Source organism: Artibeus jamaicensis, unplaced genomic scaffold (genome assembly GCF_021234435.1).
Source record: "Artibeus jamaicensis isolate MK-2021 breed Jamaican fruit bat unplaced genomic scaffold, CSHL_Jam_final contig_1128, whole genome shotgun sequence".
NCBI lineage: Eukaryota > Metazoa > Chordata > Mammalia > Chiroptera > Phyllostomidae > Artibeus > Artibeus jamaicensis.
Window position 1 is genome coordinate 1,152,638 of NW_026521220.1, and position 14,177 is coordinate 1,166,814.

General features: G+C 49.3%; 1 protein-coding gene across 5 annotated transcripts in view; it reads right to left on the bottom strand.

Moving 5' to 3' along the window:
* The window catches only part of SMARCB1 (SWI/SNF related, matrix associated, actin dependent regulator of chromatin, subfamily b, member 1), a 34,908-nt gene extending 20,900 nt beyond the window's left edge, over positions 1-14,008 (bottom strand). For 2 of the 5 annotated variants that reach the window (XM_037158712.2, XM_037158708.2), the window contains exons 1-5: positions 13,706-14,008; positions 10,296-10,407; positions 8,437-8,566; positions 4,563-4,700; positions 2,714-2,841 (exon numbers count right to left, since the gene is read on the bottom strand). In XM_037158712.2, the coding sequence (XP_037014607.1) occupies positions 2,714-2,841; positions 4,563-4,700; positions 8,437-8,566; positions 10,296-10,407; positions 13,706-13,798 (601 nt within the window). In that variant the 5' untranslated portion in view covers positions 13,799-14,008. Of the gene's footprint in view, positions 1-2,713; positions 2,842-4,562; positions 4,701-8,436; positions 8,567-10,268; positions 10,408-12,775; positions 13,009-13,705 lie in introns of all 5 variants that reach the window. The other 3 variants (XM_037158710.2, XM_037158707.2, XM_037158711.2) reach the window with 2 other exon arrangements.
* Positions 14,009-14,177: the final 169 nt, after the last annotated feature.

The window sequence follows — 14,177 nt, forward strand, 5'->3', positions numbered from 1 at the left end:
AGGGCACATGCTTGGGTTGTGGGCCAGGTCCCCAGTTAGGGGCATGTGAGAGGCAACTGGTCATGTATCTCTTACACATCGGTGTTTCTCTCCCTCTTTTTCCCTCCCTTCCCCTCTCTCTAAAGTAAATAAATAAAATCTTTAAAAAAGAAAAAAAAACAGTATTTTGGTCCTTCAAGCGTTTGTACTAAATTACATTTAGTGGATGTTGCAAGAACACCCCTATGAGTAACAGCCTGAAGAAACCCGTGGTGAAGTTTACAGAGATGCTGGTCTTCATAACATTATAACCATGAGAGCCGAGGGAAGAGGTTCTCATGGATTTCAGTGTTATGAGTGATTCTGCTTCTTCTGAGCCACTAACTGCTGCTAATCTTGGCCACAGCGAGGACTGCAGAACCGATCACCATGTCTCTCCCCACTTGGATCTAAAAGGCTAAGAGCTATGCCCAGCTCCTAGCAATGGATGCCTATTGAATTGTGTGTACAAACCAGAGTGTTGGCCTCACTTTGTATTTTATACATTCTAGTTTCATCTTCCCCTTTAGCCAGTTTTTTCTAACCACTCCTTTTTCATTTGCTTTATTTTTTTTACACCAAGCATCCTTATATGAGTCGTCTGACATCCCTTCAGAAACAGGGTTGGGCATAAAAAAATAGAGCTCTTCATGTATGGTTGAAAGGAAAGTTAGGAAGACAATACATGTACTGATTCAATATGAACTAAGTGCCTATGTTCAGCCAAGTTCTATGCTAATGCTCTATGAAAAACAGGAATAAAAAATAAAATCCCTTACCCTGGCTGGTGTAGCTGAGTGGACTGACCACGGGCCTGGGAACCAAAGGATCGCGGTTCGATTCCCAGTCAGGGCACATGCCTGGGTTGCAGGCCAGTTCCCAGCAGGGGATGCATGAGAGGCAACCATACACTGATATTTCTCTCCCTCTCTCCTTCCCTTCCCCTCTAAAAATAAAAAATAAAATAAAATCTTTAAAAAAAAGGAGCACGTTTAAAAAACAAATAAATAAATAAAATAAAATAAAATCCCTGACCTCAAGTGGTTGAAATGGAGAGGCAGAGAGACGAATGAACAAGTAAGTATAGTGCAGGCCAGCTGAGAGAAGCAGGGATGCACAGCGCTGGTGGTGGCCCGGCACCAGTGAGCTAGCCCATCCCCGTGAAGGACATCACCAGTGCACTGCACCTGCCCCCATCTACACTCACTACAACCTCCTGAAACCCTCCTCTGCTGTGTCCACCTGTCTGCCACATCACCTCTTTCCCAGCATCCTCTCTTGCCAGCTAGTGCACAGGTCATGGAAGACCGGCCCTCAGGCATTGTTCCCAGGGCTGGGCAAAGGCCCTCAGATTCAATCCAGGTATGCCAATTGCTAGTGGATGACCAAAGGAAGCAGCTTAATCCTTCCAGAAAGCCTGAAGCCACTGCGTGTCAACAACCACACATGTGCCCCCTGAGGAAATCCACTCTGGGAGAAAAATGTTGTAAGTTCGTATGTTATCTGCCATGGAAACATCCAATAGCAGGGGGAGTTTTAACAAATTAGGACACCACGATGTAACAGGAAATTCTGCACCAGGGCTGGGTATAAAATTCTGCACCAATTACAAACCAAAGAAATCAGGAAGATACTTAAGTGAAGAAAAATAACATTATACTTGCACTGTAATTATAATTATATTGAGTCAGTTTGCATATGGAAGTGACTGAAAAATGCAAAACAAAACATCAGGGGGGTAAGAGTCTGGTCACTCTAAACTTTAATTTGTTTTAAAATAACATTTGGCCCTGGCTGGTGTAGCTCAGTGGATTAAGCATGGGCCTGTGAACCAAAGGGTCACTGGTTCGATTCCCAGTCAGGGCACATGCCTGGGTTGCAGGCCAGGTGTCCAGTAGGGGGCGTGTAAGAGGCAACCACACAATGATGTTCTCTCCCACTCTTTCTCCTTCCCTTCCCCTATCTCTAAAAATAAATAAAATATAAATAAAATAAAAATAATATTCACTAGATTGGGATTTTGTTTTTTTTTTGTTTTGGGAGGTTTTTTTGGTCTGAATATAAGTATATTCTTTGTAAAAAGTCTGAATTCAGGACAACACTGAAGAAGAAAATAAACACATATGTAGCCTTCCTTCCCAGATGTGTAAAGACTCTAAATACTTGGGCTGACGTCTCCTCCTAGCCTTTCTCCTCTTCATTTGCACGAGTTCCATTCAGACTTTTGGAGCCACGGAAGCGTGGAAAGAGCTGGCATCTGACCCAGGACTTAAAGGGTGAGGGTGGAAAGAATGAAGAGGGTGAGGGCAGGCCGCCCAGCCAAGATGACAGAGGCATGAGCATGCACGCGCAACGTCTAAAAGAGTAGGGCAGTGGACAGGGCTGAAGGGGAGGTAAGTGGAGGGTCCAGCAGCAGCATCAAGCTCACCACTGAGCTCTGTGGACTGGCAGGCTTCACGCCAGGCCATTGAACTACCCATTGTCCACAGTGGAGAAGCAACCCAAGGTTCATGTGCCTGGCCCACAAGAAACAGTAGTAGAAGAAGAATTTGAACCCAGAGTCCACACCGTCTTAACCTATGGCAGAATGCTCTGCATGTCATGTTCACAATTCATAACCCTCGAGACAGGCGTCAGCCAGGAACAGGGAGTGTTTCCACGGCGGCTAGTCTGAGCTGTACAGAGCCCCACATACCATTCATGTTCCAAGTAAAGGCGTCCCTCAGCTTCTGCCCATCGATCTCCATGTCCAGCCGAATGGGGACCAGCACCTCAGGCTGGGATGCATTCTCGTGGATCACTGCTGGGTCGTGATCATCAAAGCTGGAAGTGAATGGCAGCAAAGTCAGCAAGGGGTGCTATGGGTCCCCCCAGAGCCTCCCTCTCTGCACCACTGACCACTGCGAACCTGGCCAAGGGGGAAGAGCGCTTTTTATGGGCACTCGTCAACTAAGGGCTGAGTCAGCAGAGACAAGGCAAGCAGGGGTCACAGGCCGCAGAGGCAGAGCTGCACACTTCATGGACACATGAGAAAGTGGGAAAAGATGCTGGCCTAAGCAGTGGGACAAGACCCAGACATACTCTGACAGAGCGAGATTTAAGCTCCAAGGCAGGCAGGACTATCACAGAAAGCTGAGGGAAAGGAATTTCCAAAAGAGGGAATACTTGAGCAAAGGCCAAGGGACAGGGAGAAGCCAGGAGTTGCTGGGGCGGCAGCAGCTGGAACACTGGAGGCAGGGTGCTGATTAGATGGGGGAGCAGCATCAGAGACACTGGGAAACTACAGAGTCAAGGTACCAACAGTTCTCCACCTCAGGCTTCGGAATCCAGCCTCCACCCTGAGGGGACTCCAGGAAGACTGAGCAAGAGTTTTACATGGTCATATCAGATTTTAGGAAGACAGAGAGGGAAGAGATGTGGGGATGTTGGAGGGCAGGGGAAATCTAAGAGCACCTGCTCTCAGAGCTTAGGGCAAGGATGACAAACAAACAAACAAACAAACAAACAAACAAGGAAAGCACACCACATGCATCCTGCACACAAATCCTCTGGGGAACACAGAGGGAAGGGGCAGGAGCGGACATTCTAAAGGTGGAAGGCGACCCTGAGAAAATGACATTCAAAAGAGGTGGAAAGGAAGGAAAAGGAGGGAGGAAAGGAGGGAGAAAAGGAAGGAGGAAAGGGGAAGGGAGGGAGGGAGGGAGGGAGGGAGGGAGGGAGGGAAAAGGAAAAGAAAGGGGGTGAGCCATGCAGATACTGGCAAGAAATGAATGAGGCTAGGATGCAGAGATGAATGTGGGGATGGGAGCTTGAAAAATAACCCCCAAAAGATAGCTATGTCCTAACCCTTGGAACCTTGACTATTGCCTTATATAGCGGAAGGAGCGGGTACTTTTGCAGATGTAATTAAGTTAAGAATCTTGGAAGAGATTAAGCATCCTAGTAGGCCGTAGATTACATCACAAGTATCATTATAAGAGACAGACAGGAGTAGATTTCACACACAGAGGCCACAGAAGCAGAGACTGGTGATGTGGCCACAAGCCAAGGAATGCCAGCAGCCAGAAGAAGCTAGAAGAGGCAGGAACAGATTCTCCCCAGAGGCCCCAGAAGTGCAGCCCAGCCAACACCTTGATTTTGGCTCCATGGAACACCCAGCCTCCAAAACTGTGACAAAATAAATTTTTGTTGTATTAAGCCACCCAGTTTGCTGCCATTTGTTCCTGCAGGAGAACTAATACAGCAGGAGTCACTTGGGTGGCATCTGAAACCATGAGAAAAAGTCCAAGGAATGGGTCCCCAGAAATTCTAATCAAGATACTGGGGAAATGAGGAGACTGGCAAGGCTAAAACAAAGAGAGCTGGGGGGCTGGAGCAAGCCAGAGACTGACATCCTGGAAGCTGAGGGAAAACGGTTCCACGGAGAAGGCAGTATGGCATTTTAGGGAACTTAAGGTAAAGTCCAGTGTTTTTGGTGGGAGGAGGAGACTAAACTGCATTCCAGCACTAAGGCAGAATCAGCCAAGAGGGCGAGGTATGCTCACCAGAGAGGGAAGGTTCTCTTCTTGTCCCGGCCCATGCGGTTCCTGTTGATGGTCGTGGAGCATGGTACGGCATCCAGATGGTGGGAGCTATTGGGCAGGGTGGGCACCCACTGATTGTTCCTCTTTGCTTTCTGTTCCCTGGAAAAACATGGGAAATCCCTCCTCAGTCTATGAGCCCGATACTACCCACCGGGTATTGAGTCACAGTCCACAGACAACCACGGCACCCCCACTGAGCTCCAGATCCCAGTGGGAACTTCTGTGAACCCCAGACTCTGTAGGTTTGTATTCCCTAGGCTCCCACCAGCACCTGCTTGGAGGTACCCGAGCTAGGGTATGGGTGCAAAGGGGCCCCAACATGTCAGAACAGCCTCCCACCCAGTGCACGAGCCATAAGTTAACATGCTACGTGCTGGCTATAGCTCCACAAAAGAACTGTCCCGCCCTGGCTGGCGTAGCTCAGTGGATTGAGTGCGGGCCTGTGAACCAGAGTATTGCGGTTCGATTCCCAGTCAGGGCACAAGCCTGGGTTGCAGGCCAGTTCCCAGCAAGGGATGCGTAAGAGGCAACCATACATTGATGTTTCTCTCCCACTCTTTCTCCTTCCCTTCCCCTCTCTTGAAAAATAAATAAATAAAATATTAAAAAAAAAAAAAAGAACTGTCCCTTTTGTGGGGAAAGAGGGAGCTTCTTAGAGGAGTAGCGCCTTGAGCACTAAGTTCGGGTTCACTGGGGCGGGGGACAGCTGGAGGGGAGAAGGCATTTCAGAAGCACAAGGAGTCGCAGGGATGAAGCAGTAAGTAGGCTGTAGACTCGACAGGGGCTGGAAACATGGGGCACGAAGAAGGTCTCCATTATAGGGGCTGGTGTGTCCTATGAGAAACTGACTGCACTCAGCAGATGGCTGGGTGTCCCTAGGGGTTTGCAGCAGGAAGAGGCATGATCAGACTATTATTTTAGACATGCCGGCCAGCCTGAGATGGTCTAAGCAACGCTGCTGGCCTCTGGACTTCTGACCAGTAGAGGTGAAAAGATGCCATATTGGTGAATACAGTCTAGAAAACAACACCCAAAATAATTTAAGTAGCCCATGTCCCCTAAAAGGCTCACTCTTCTCTCCAAATTGCAGGCTGCTTTTACCACTAGGAATATACCAAAAGCTATTTTAAAATGAGGCTCCAGTGTCAGGTTTGCCAGATGAGTGCTCAGGTTCCCACTACGCCCTGAGTCCCTTTCTTGTCCCTGGGGCAGCCTTCCTTCCCCAGTGAGACTACGAGCAGTGTGAGGGCAGTGGCTGTGTACAACTCACCTATATAAACACCTGAGCCAGTCCTCTTCAACAACTGTTTGCTACACCTCAGGGAATGTGACAACCGCTAGACTTCCTGCTGCTCAGCCAGTGCCATCTCAGGAGAGCCAGGAGACACTGCTGGCAGCCCTTCCCCTTTCCCCAGGTGGTGGAGGGCAGAGGCAGTGGCCACAACCTGCCTGGGCCCAGGCCCTTGAACCCTTTTCTCTTCTAAGCTGGGGCCACTTGCACCTCAGGTGCTGAAGTCCAGGAGCATCCCGATCGAGCTCGGGGTCAGAGAGGAATTCACAGCACCAAGTTTGGCCAGGACTCTGTCGAGTCTCCCATGCCCAGGTCTTGCTTAGATCTTATGAATGGCCTTCACCTTGTATCAGAGACCTGGGGGAATGGGAAACAAGGAACTAATCTGGGTAGGGCTTAGAGCTGGGGCAGCGAGACTAGGATCTCCACCACATCCTGTCTGGGCCCACTGGCCATGGACTCACTTAGAAGCACCAAATTTTAAGCAGCACATTCCTGAGCCCCACCTAGATCCAGTGACTCCCATCTGGGGAGGGTCTGAGAATATGGATTAACAATTTACCAACTTCTATGGCAAGGCCTGTGTGTGCCCCTGGGCCTAGACTTAGGGTCCTTGGGTCTAGCACACCACCTCTTTTCTGAGCCATTTAGAGCTTGTAATGAGGTCCTCCCCAAAATCCTACTCTAAGTCAGCAACAATCTCACTCATTTCCAGTCTGGTGTGCTCTACCAAGTGACATCACACACACAGCGAGCACCGAATCCGAGGATCTGCATCCTGTGATTCAACCTTCTTCCACCACTGGGAGGCCTGCCTGAGACTGACCTGCTCAGTGAGGGAGCGGGAAGGTGCCAGTCCTCCCAAGGGCTGACTGGACAGTGAGAAGGCACTTCCCAAGCATAAAGCCCGTCAAAATGCACAGCAGCTTCCCTGGAACCTTCACCCGTCCCATGCCCCCATAGTTCTGACCTCAGGGGTAACAAGACCCTACTCCCCCCTCAGCTGTTCCTCAAATGACACAATCATTAAGAAAGTGTTCATCACCCCTTAAAAGCTCCCCAGCTGACGTGTGCAGACTTGAAAGTCCGCTCCATATGTACCTAATTTCCTTCTGCCACTTCCCTGGGTGAGTCTCCCCATCCATGTGTTTTACCACATCCCTCGGGGAAACAGAAATCTGCATAGCACACATCTATAGTGCTGGCCAGGTTAGATGCGAGCCCCCTTTTTTGGCGGGGTGAGGGGTGGGGGAAGGGAGATTATATAAACAATCCAATAGTAAAGTTGAGAGAAAAATCTGAGAAATAATTTTTCAGAGCCACATCACTCTCAACAAGAACGCTCCCGACCCCCTTAGTACCCCTGGGGTCTGTCTGGTGCATAGGGGTGCATGTTTTCCTGAGAACTGAAAGCCTAAGGCAGGTGTTCCAAACACCTTGTGCACGTGAGCCACAGCTTTCAGTTGCTGCAGAGTCTACGCAATTACAGCATATAGGGTACATCCTGGTCCATACTGGTGAGTGCACCTTCGCTCACCCAGCCTCGCCCTGAGGCTGGACACTTAGGTGGCTCCATATTTCCCACTATTATTCTCAACGTGCCCAAGGGCATCTCTGTATTTATAACAGTTGGTGGCGGTGTTCTTGTAAATTATTTCTCTGGGACAAATTCCCAGGGGTGAAATTACTGGGCCAAAGAACAAAAAACCATTTGATGTCATAATGCCGCACCAAAAGATCATGCCCACCTACAAACCACTGCAGCCTCTACCAGGGCCCCTCTGTCACGCATTCTCCAATTCTTTATGTTGCTATTTTATTTTTTTTTGCCCTGAATTTTTAAAATTACACGAGGACAAGCATCGTTTCCTGTGTTTATTATTTGTACTTCTGACGTGGCCTACCCTCTGCCTATTTATCTACTTGGGTATTGAAGTTTTCCTTTTTTTTTTTTTTTAAAAAAAAAAAAATTCTTTATTTATTTTTAGAGAAAGAGGACAAGAAGGAGAAAGAGTGGTAGAGAAACATCAATGAGTGGTTGCCTCTCACGTGTCCCCCCACTGGGGACCTAGCCTGCAACCCAGGCATGTACCCTGACTGGGAATCAAACCAGCAACCCCTTGCTTCATAGGCCCGTGCTCAATCCACTGAGCTACACCAGCCAGGGCTGAAGTTTTCCTTATAAATCTGAATAAACAGACTCTACAACAGAACAACTTTCCTACTACCTGCCTAATTATTAAGGTAAACACTCCTTTAAAGGCTCTAAATTTATACATTCGAATCCATTGCTTCTTTCTTTTGTGACTTTATCTGGGCCACTAATTTTTCTGACAGCTAGTCCTGCTTTCAAAGCATTCTTTCTTAATCATTCTCCAGAGTCCACAACTTGGCTTAAGTTTCTTAGAAATTCCAAATTTCTAAGAAACACCATGCATAAAGTGTTGAAAAGTTTTTCGGTTTGACTTAACCACAACCAGTTCTGGAGTGTGAGAAAAATACAAGCAGGTATCCCAAGAGCACGCCTGGCCAAGGGTGTGTTACCTGAGGTAGGTGGGGGGCTCCGTGCTGATGGACACAGCCTTGTACTTCTCATCATTGCCGTCCAGAATCTCTTCCACCTCTGAGGCTTTTAACAGAGTCACGCTAGTGGCCAGAGTTGTGTATCCGTGATCTGTAACCAGAGACGCAGCTATCGTCACCCTGCCAGTGGGACAGTGAGCAACAGTAGCCAGTAGATGCAGCACATCCAGGTCCTCACATGCAGGAGGTGGGAGAAGCGGGTGTCTACCTTACTACTGCCGAATGCTGGCCTCTTCCAAAAGGGCAGTCTGGGCTGAGCACTTTATTTAGAGGTCCTACTGGGTAAAAACTCTCTGAGGATTTCCTTGGACTGATCTGTCCCAGGAGCACCGGCTCCAGGCACAGAGGAAGTGCACAGGGCAGCGGCAGCAGGGACAGCGCAGCACGGCCAACAGGGGCTCTCAGGAGAAGAGGAAGGCTCCAGAGTAACACCACCAGTGGGAAGAGGTCTGACACCACTGCCATCCACAACACAAAGCAAAGCAGAGAGATGGAATGAAAGATGAAAAGCACTTTTCTTTTAAAACAAGAGCGCAGAGAGTTGGAAAGAGCTGCTTCGCATGGGGCACAAACTGCTGGCCCTACGCCAGTCAACGCTTTCTGGGAGGCAGGACAGTTTCTAGGCAGCTTGACCCATAGCTCTTCCAGGGAACCTCGGTTAAGAGCTGCTACCTGTCTGCAGGTCCAGCCTGGCTTCCCTGGAGAAACAAACCAGGTACAGGGCAGGTGTCTCCAAAGCACAAGGTGGAAGAGTCACCGAGAACTTCCTTTGAGACTTGCAGAGGGGAAAGCAAAGCTGGGAACTCACTGTGTTAGTGACTAGTGCTACACTGGGGGGGTTGGAGGGAGGACAAAAAGGAGACTTTTTAAAGTGACTGAATGAAAATGTTATAGCAGCAGATAAAAAAAGAAGCTCCGGCTCCTGCATTAAAAGAATTACTACTTTGCCCACAAGACCATAGCAGCACCTACAGACACAATCAAAGAGGACGGGACAGACTACAAAGCACTCACTTGCACTGTCTCTCTCTCTGTCTCACTTTACATGCACACAAACACACACACACGCAGCTCTCTATAAGGCGCCAGTGCAGGGTAGGAAGCAGTTTGGCCATGTGCTAAACATTGTGCTGTGTCCAAACCCAAAAAGACCTTGAGTCTTTCACAAGAGATCAGAAAGCATCCTTTCGCCCTGCACAGAGCTGCCACGGCTGAAGCACACTAGTGTCTCTACTGTCACTAGTGTCTGGTGGCTGGCCTAGCAAGCCCCAGGCACACCTCAGGCACAACAAGCAGGGACATGCACATGAGCTCTAGCACACTGGCAGCCAGAATGAAGTGCTACGAAATGGATGTGCTCTGGGAAGCAAAGCAGTGAAAGCCCCAGAGGGGAGTGGGAGCAGAGGTCGCCACCCACCGCTCGGGCTACATATGGTGGGGTGCATATGAAGGGTGACTATGGCAACACGCCACGGCAGTGGCAGAGCATCACAGCATTCCTAAAACGTTTTGAGACCAACATGTCTTCACAGCACCCGCTCCTGCCCTAGCCCCAGCCCCAGCCCCATCCCCCTCACGCACCCTCTAGACCCATTAAAAATACCTGACGAAGGACCACCACTGGCTCCCTGGAGCCACTTTCTTGACTGAGCTGCATGGTGCCCGCCCCTAGGATGTTCCTGCCACACTAAGGTCAGAGGTGCAGTGAAGACACTCTGGAGTGAAAACGTTTTATCTTCATGACATAAGCGAGTGGTTTTGAAACAGGTTTACAAACCCTCGTGAAGACGCACCCTTAGTGTTAGGTTTTGTTTTTTTACCATGTGACGATGCAACTATTTTCTTCCTCTCTTCCACAGTGGCTAGTCGCCTCCAGAGTGAGGGATATCTCTTGTACAGAGAACCTCGGAACATACGGAGGTAGTTTCCCACCTATGAGTAAAGCAAGAAGGCTCATTATGAGGGTCACGTCTCTACGCAGAGGGGAAGGTCCTGGCGCAGAGGCCTCACTGGATCAAGTGATGGACAAACAGGCCCTGAGTTGGCCTTCAGGCACCAGGCAGCAATAAAAACACATTCTGCTGACATCAAGGGGTCAACAACAGTGCACATCTGGCCCACATCTGCCCCTCCAGGCAGGGCCGGGAACATCTACATTCTGACGACAAGACTGAAGCTTGTGAGGCAGGCCCCCACAGCTCACTGAGAAGCCCCAGGAGCTCATGGAGAAGCTTGCAATGTTTTTGATTTTGGTATAAGGTTCTCTGGCACTTGCCAGAAATGTAAGGCCTCTTTGACTTTCTTTTATCTTAAGAATAAGACTTTGATATTTTATGATGTAATAAACACCAAAAAGGTCTCTTAATTTTAGACAGATGCAGGATAATTTCCCCCATGACCCCTGTTGCTTTGTTTAGTAACAAAACTCAAACCAGGAATGCCAAAGGAATTTTCCAAAGAGTTTAAAAAGCACTTATCGGCAATCACCAGATTGCTATATAAATCATTACTTCCCCAAACAACGGCTTCGGTTGGCTTGTAACAGATATTCACAGTAAGACTTCTTTGAAGGGAAAAAAAAATCTAGTCCTAACGTTTTTACAAAGAAACCCCATTGTCCCACTGACTTTTCCAAAATGATCACTGCAATCACACGGCAGGAGACGGCCAGTCGACTGGGTGCCGGGTGCTGCCACCACCTGTGACGAGGAATCACATTCCCTTTTGGGGTCTCCTTACATCTGCCGAATGCTCAGCAACTCTGTACCCCACAAAGGACAACTTCTATTATTTTCCCATTTACCTGCCCATCATAGTGTATTTATTAAATAAATGTTTCTCCATTTTTCATGAATCAAAGACTTCTATGATCAACAACCAGAGCTGCTGAACGCGTGAGAGAAGGTGGTCATGGCACATCACTCATGCGCCACACAGTACACAGACTCCTGTGAGTCATTTGCCTGGAGTGTCATTACCATCCCAGGGTGAACATAGTTTCCATTAGGTTTTTGAAAAGACATTGATGATAATGCCCTCCACTGCCACCCTGCAGGTCCTACAGAGTCCCAGGACTCCTAGATCCTTCCTAAGTCCCTTTAGAACAGAGGAGGAGACCAGGGCTTGCCCTCTGGGTTTTTCCTGAATCAAACTTTGTCTGCTGGATCTGGTTTTCAAATGTAAAGTGAAAATATGGACTTGAGGATTTCCTAGAGTCCTCTCAGGTCTGTGACCATGACTTGGTAAACAGAGCTGCCTGTAGAGAGCAGAACAGTGACACACAGTCACTGCAACTGCAGATGCCATCCCAAGGACATTCCATGGACCTGGTATAGCCACGTGGGGTGTGATATTACGGCCGGCCCACTCTGTGAATACGGTGCTTGCTTTCCATGGGAAAGGAGTCTGGGGGCTATCCACCCAATGCTGTCACAGGAGCTACAGGATATCAATAGACAGCATCCAGATCTTGAACCTTCCCAGACCTCCAAGAGTCTAACGATTGTAAGCTAGGCCCTGGAAAGCCAATTGCCTTTCCCTTCTCTCACCTGGGTCCCTACTGACTGGATCTCAGGACAATGTTCTCACTCAAGGAGATTGATAGAGAAGACTGCAGTTAATTTTCTATAAACTAAAGTGTGTGATGGAGAAGATCTTAGAGGCCATCTAGTCTAAGCCTCTCATTACACACATGAGAAAAGTGACAGAGGCAGGGCAGAGCTGGGACCAGGCCTCCTGACGTTCTTCCCACCTCGCTGCAAGCTTCTTCTCAACTTGCTCCACCTAATAAATGAAAGCTTGCTTTTCAAAAGTACCAGCCACTCAGAGTCAAGGCCAAACTGATCTCTTTTCCTGCCCATTAGATCAGGTAAAGGTCTTTTTACACAACCTGCCCATTATCACATAATGAAACTCCTTAACTGCCTTTTGAATCCCGTACTTAACTAGCTCCATTTCCTCAGCACAGCTATCTTTGAAGAGCAGCATTTATGTGCTATTGTGAAAAATTTATTGCATCCTGCCTTTTGTTTTATAAAAAATCGTGGAAAATGGTTAAAGTTCTGATGCTGACATCGATGTTAAAATGTGATACGACTAAGACAAGCAGGAATCACAGGGTGTCCTGAAAGCCTCAATGTGACCATCACAAGGCTTAGTTTATATTCGAAGGTAAAGAAAAACAAAAACTGTAAAAACAGGAATGAAACGCCTGGCGTCTGATACCGAAAACTGCTACAAGGAGAGGCAACCCTCCGTACTGTGTAAGTAACTCCTTTTGCTCTCCAAGATCAGCACTTACCTCGTCACGTGAGACTCTACTGCTTGGTATATGCAGGTCTGAATTGCACAGCTATGCTTTAAAAAAAAAAAAAGGAATGTACACTATCTGGGGACTGCCTTTAGACCACAAAGGCCTAGTGCGAGGTAATCTGTAAAAACTTAATATACTTAGTACAATCTACCACGGAAGGACCAGTTGTGGGGTTTTCCTGAAGTCAGCAGTCCAGCTGATTCAACAAAGAGCTGTCACGCCTATTAAAAAGTAAAGATTTTTAGGATCATTCCCCTGTCATAATTCACTCAGTTCAAGATATTCAGTGTTAACTGCTTCTGAATTGCTGATGGATCCCGCTGAGGGACGGGGGGCCTTACCCACCCAAAGGAAATAGGATGTCCTTGTCCACCCTACAGCAAGCATCTCCTCCCAACCTCTTTCCTCCCTGGTAAACAAAGGTCAAACACCTCCCTGCCCACCTCAAAGGCAACAACAGACACGGTCATGAGCCCTCACTAAGCCCCTCTTCACGGCCTGCCATTGCAGGATTCGATTTAGCAATGGGGGAGGGGTGCACGTGAGATTTCCAACATCTCCGCCCCAGAGTCGCAGCGATAACCAAAACACCCAGTTTCTTTGCGTCTGCCTGGGGTTGCAGCAACTCAGCACAAAACCAGCAGCGCCCCCGCCCCCGGAGTCCTAGCCTTGGCAGTAGGGTGTGTCCCCGATCACCTCGAAACGGGAAGGTAAACCCAGGATCTCTGAGATACCAGAACCCGGGCCCAGGAGGCCCCGCCCGCGACGCCCCGCCCCCGCGACGTCCAGGCCCCCGCCGCGCGTGCTCCCGCGCCCGCCCGCCGCGATGAACGGAGATGCGCGTTCCCGGCGCGCAGACCCGCCCTGAGGCTCTGGCGAGGCCGTAGCCTGGAAGGGCGAGGACGCGCTGCGCGGTACCTCAGAGCCGATCATGTAGAACTCGCCGTCGTCCTCCAGCTGAAACTTGACGGGTTTCTGCCCGAAGGTCTTGCTCAGCGCCATCATCATCATTGCGGCGGTGGAGGCGAGCACCAAAGGCCAGAATGCGAAAGATCGGGAGGGCTGAAGCAGGGCTGGGCAGCACCGAGAGTAGGGGAACCGAAGCCGGAAAGCGAAGGGCGGGCGAGGCCAGGCCGGGCGCTCGCGCCACCGCCGCCGGGCACCTCAGTTGCTGCTGCTGTCGACGACCAGGCCGCTCTCAGTGCGCATGCGCGGACTTTGACGCTGCCGCGCGCGCTGCCGCCGCCCAAACAAAAGGTTGGAGCGCGTCCCCGCGGGTCTCTTAAAGGAACCTACACCCGTTTGTCCTACAAGCTGCCTCCCAGATCAAGGTCCCGAGGAAAATTCTCGCAGGTGTAAATCGCAACTGAGGCCTTGGCTCAGGCGGTGG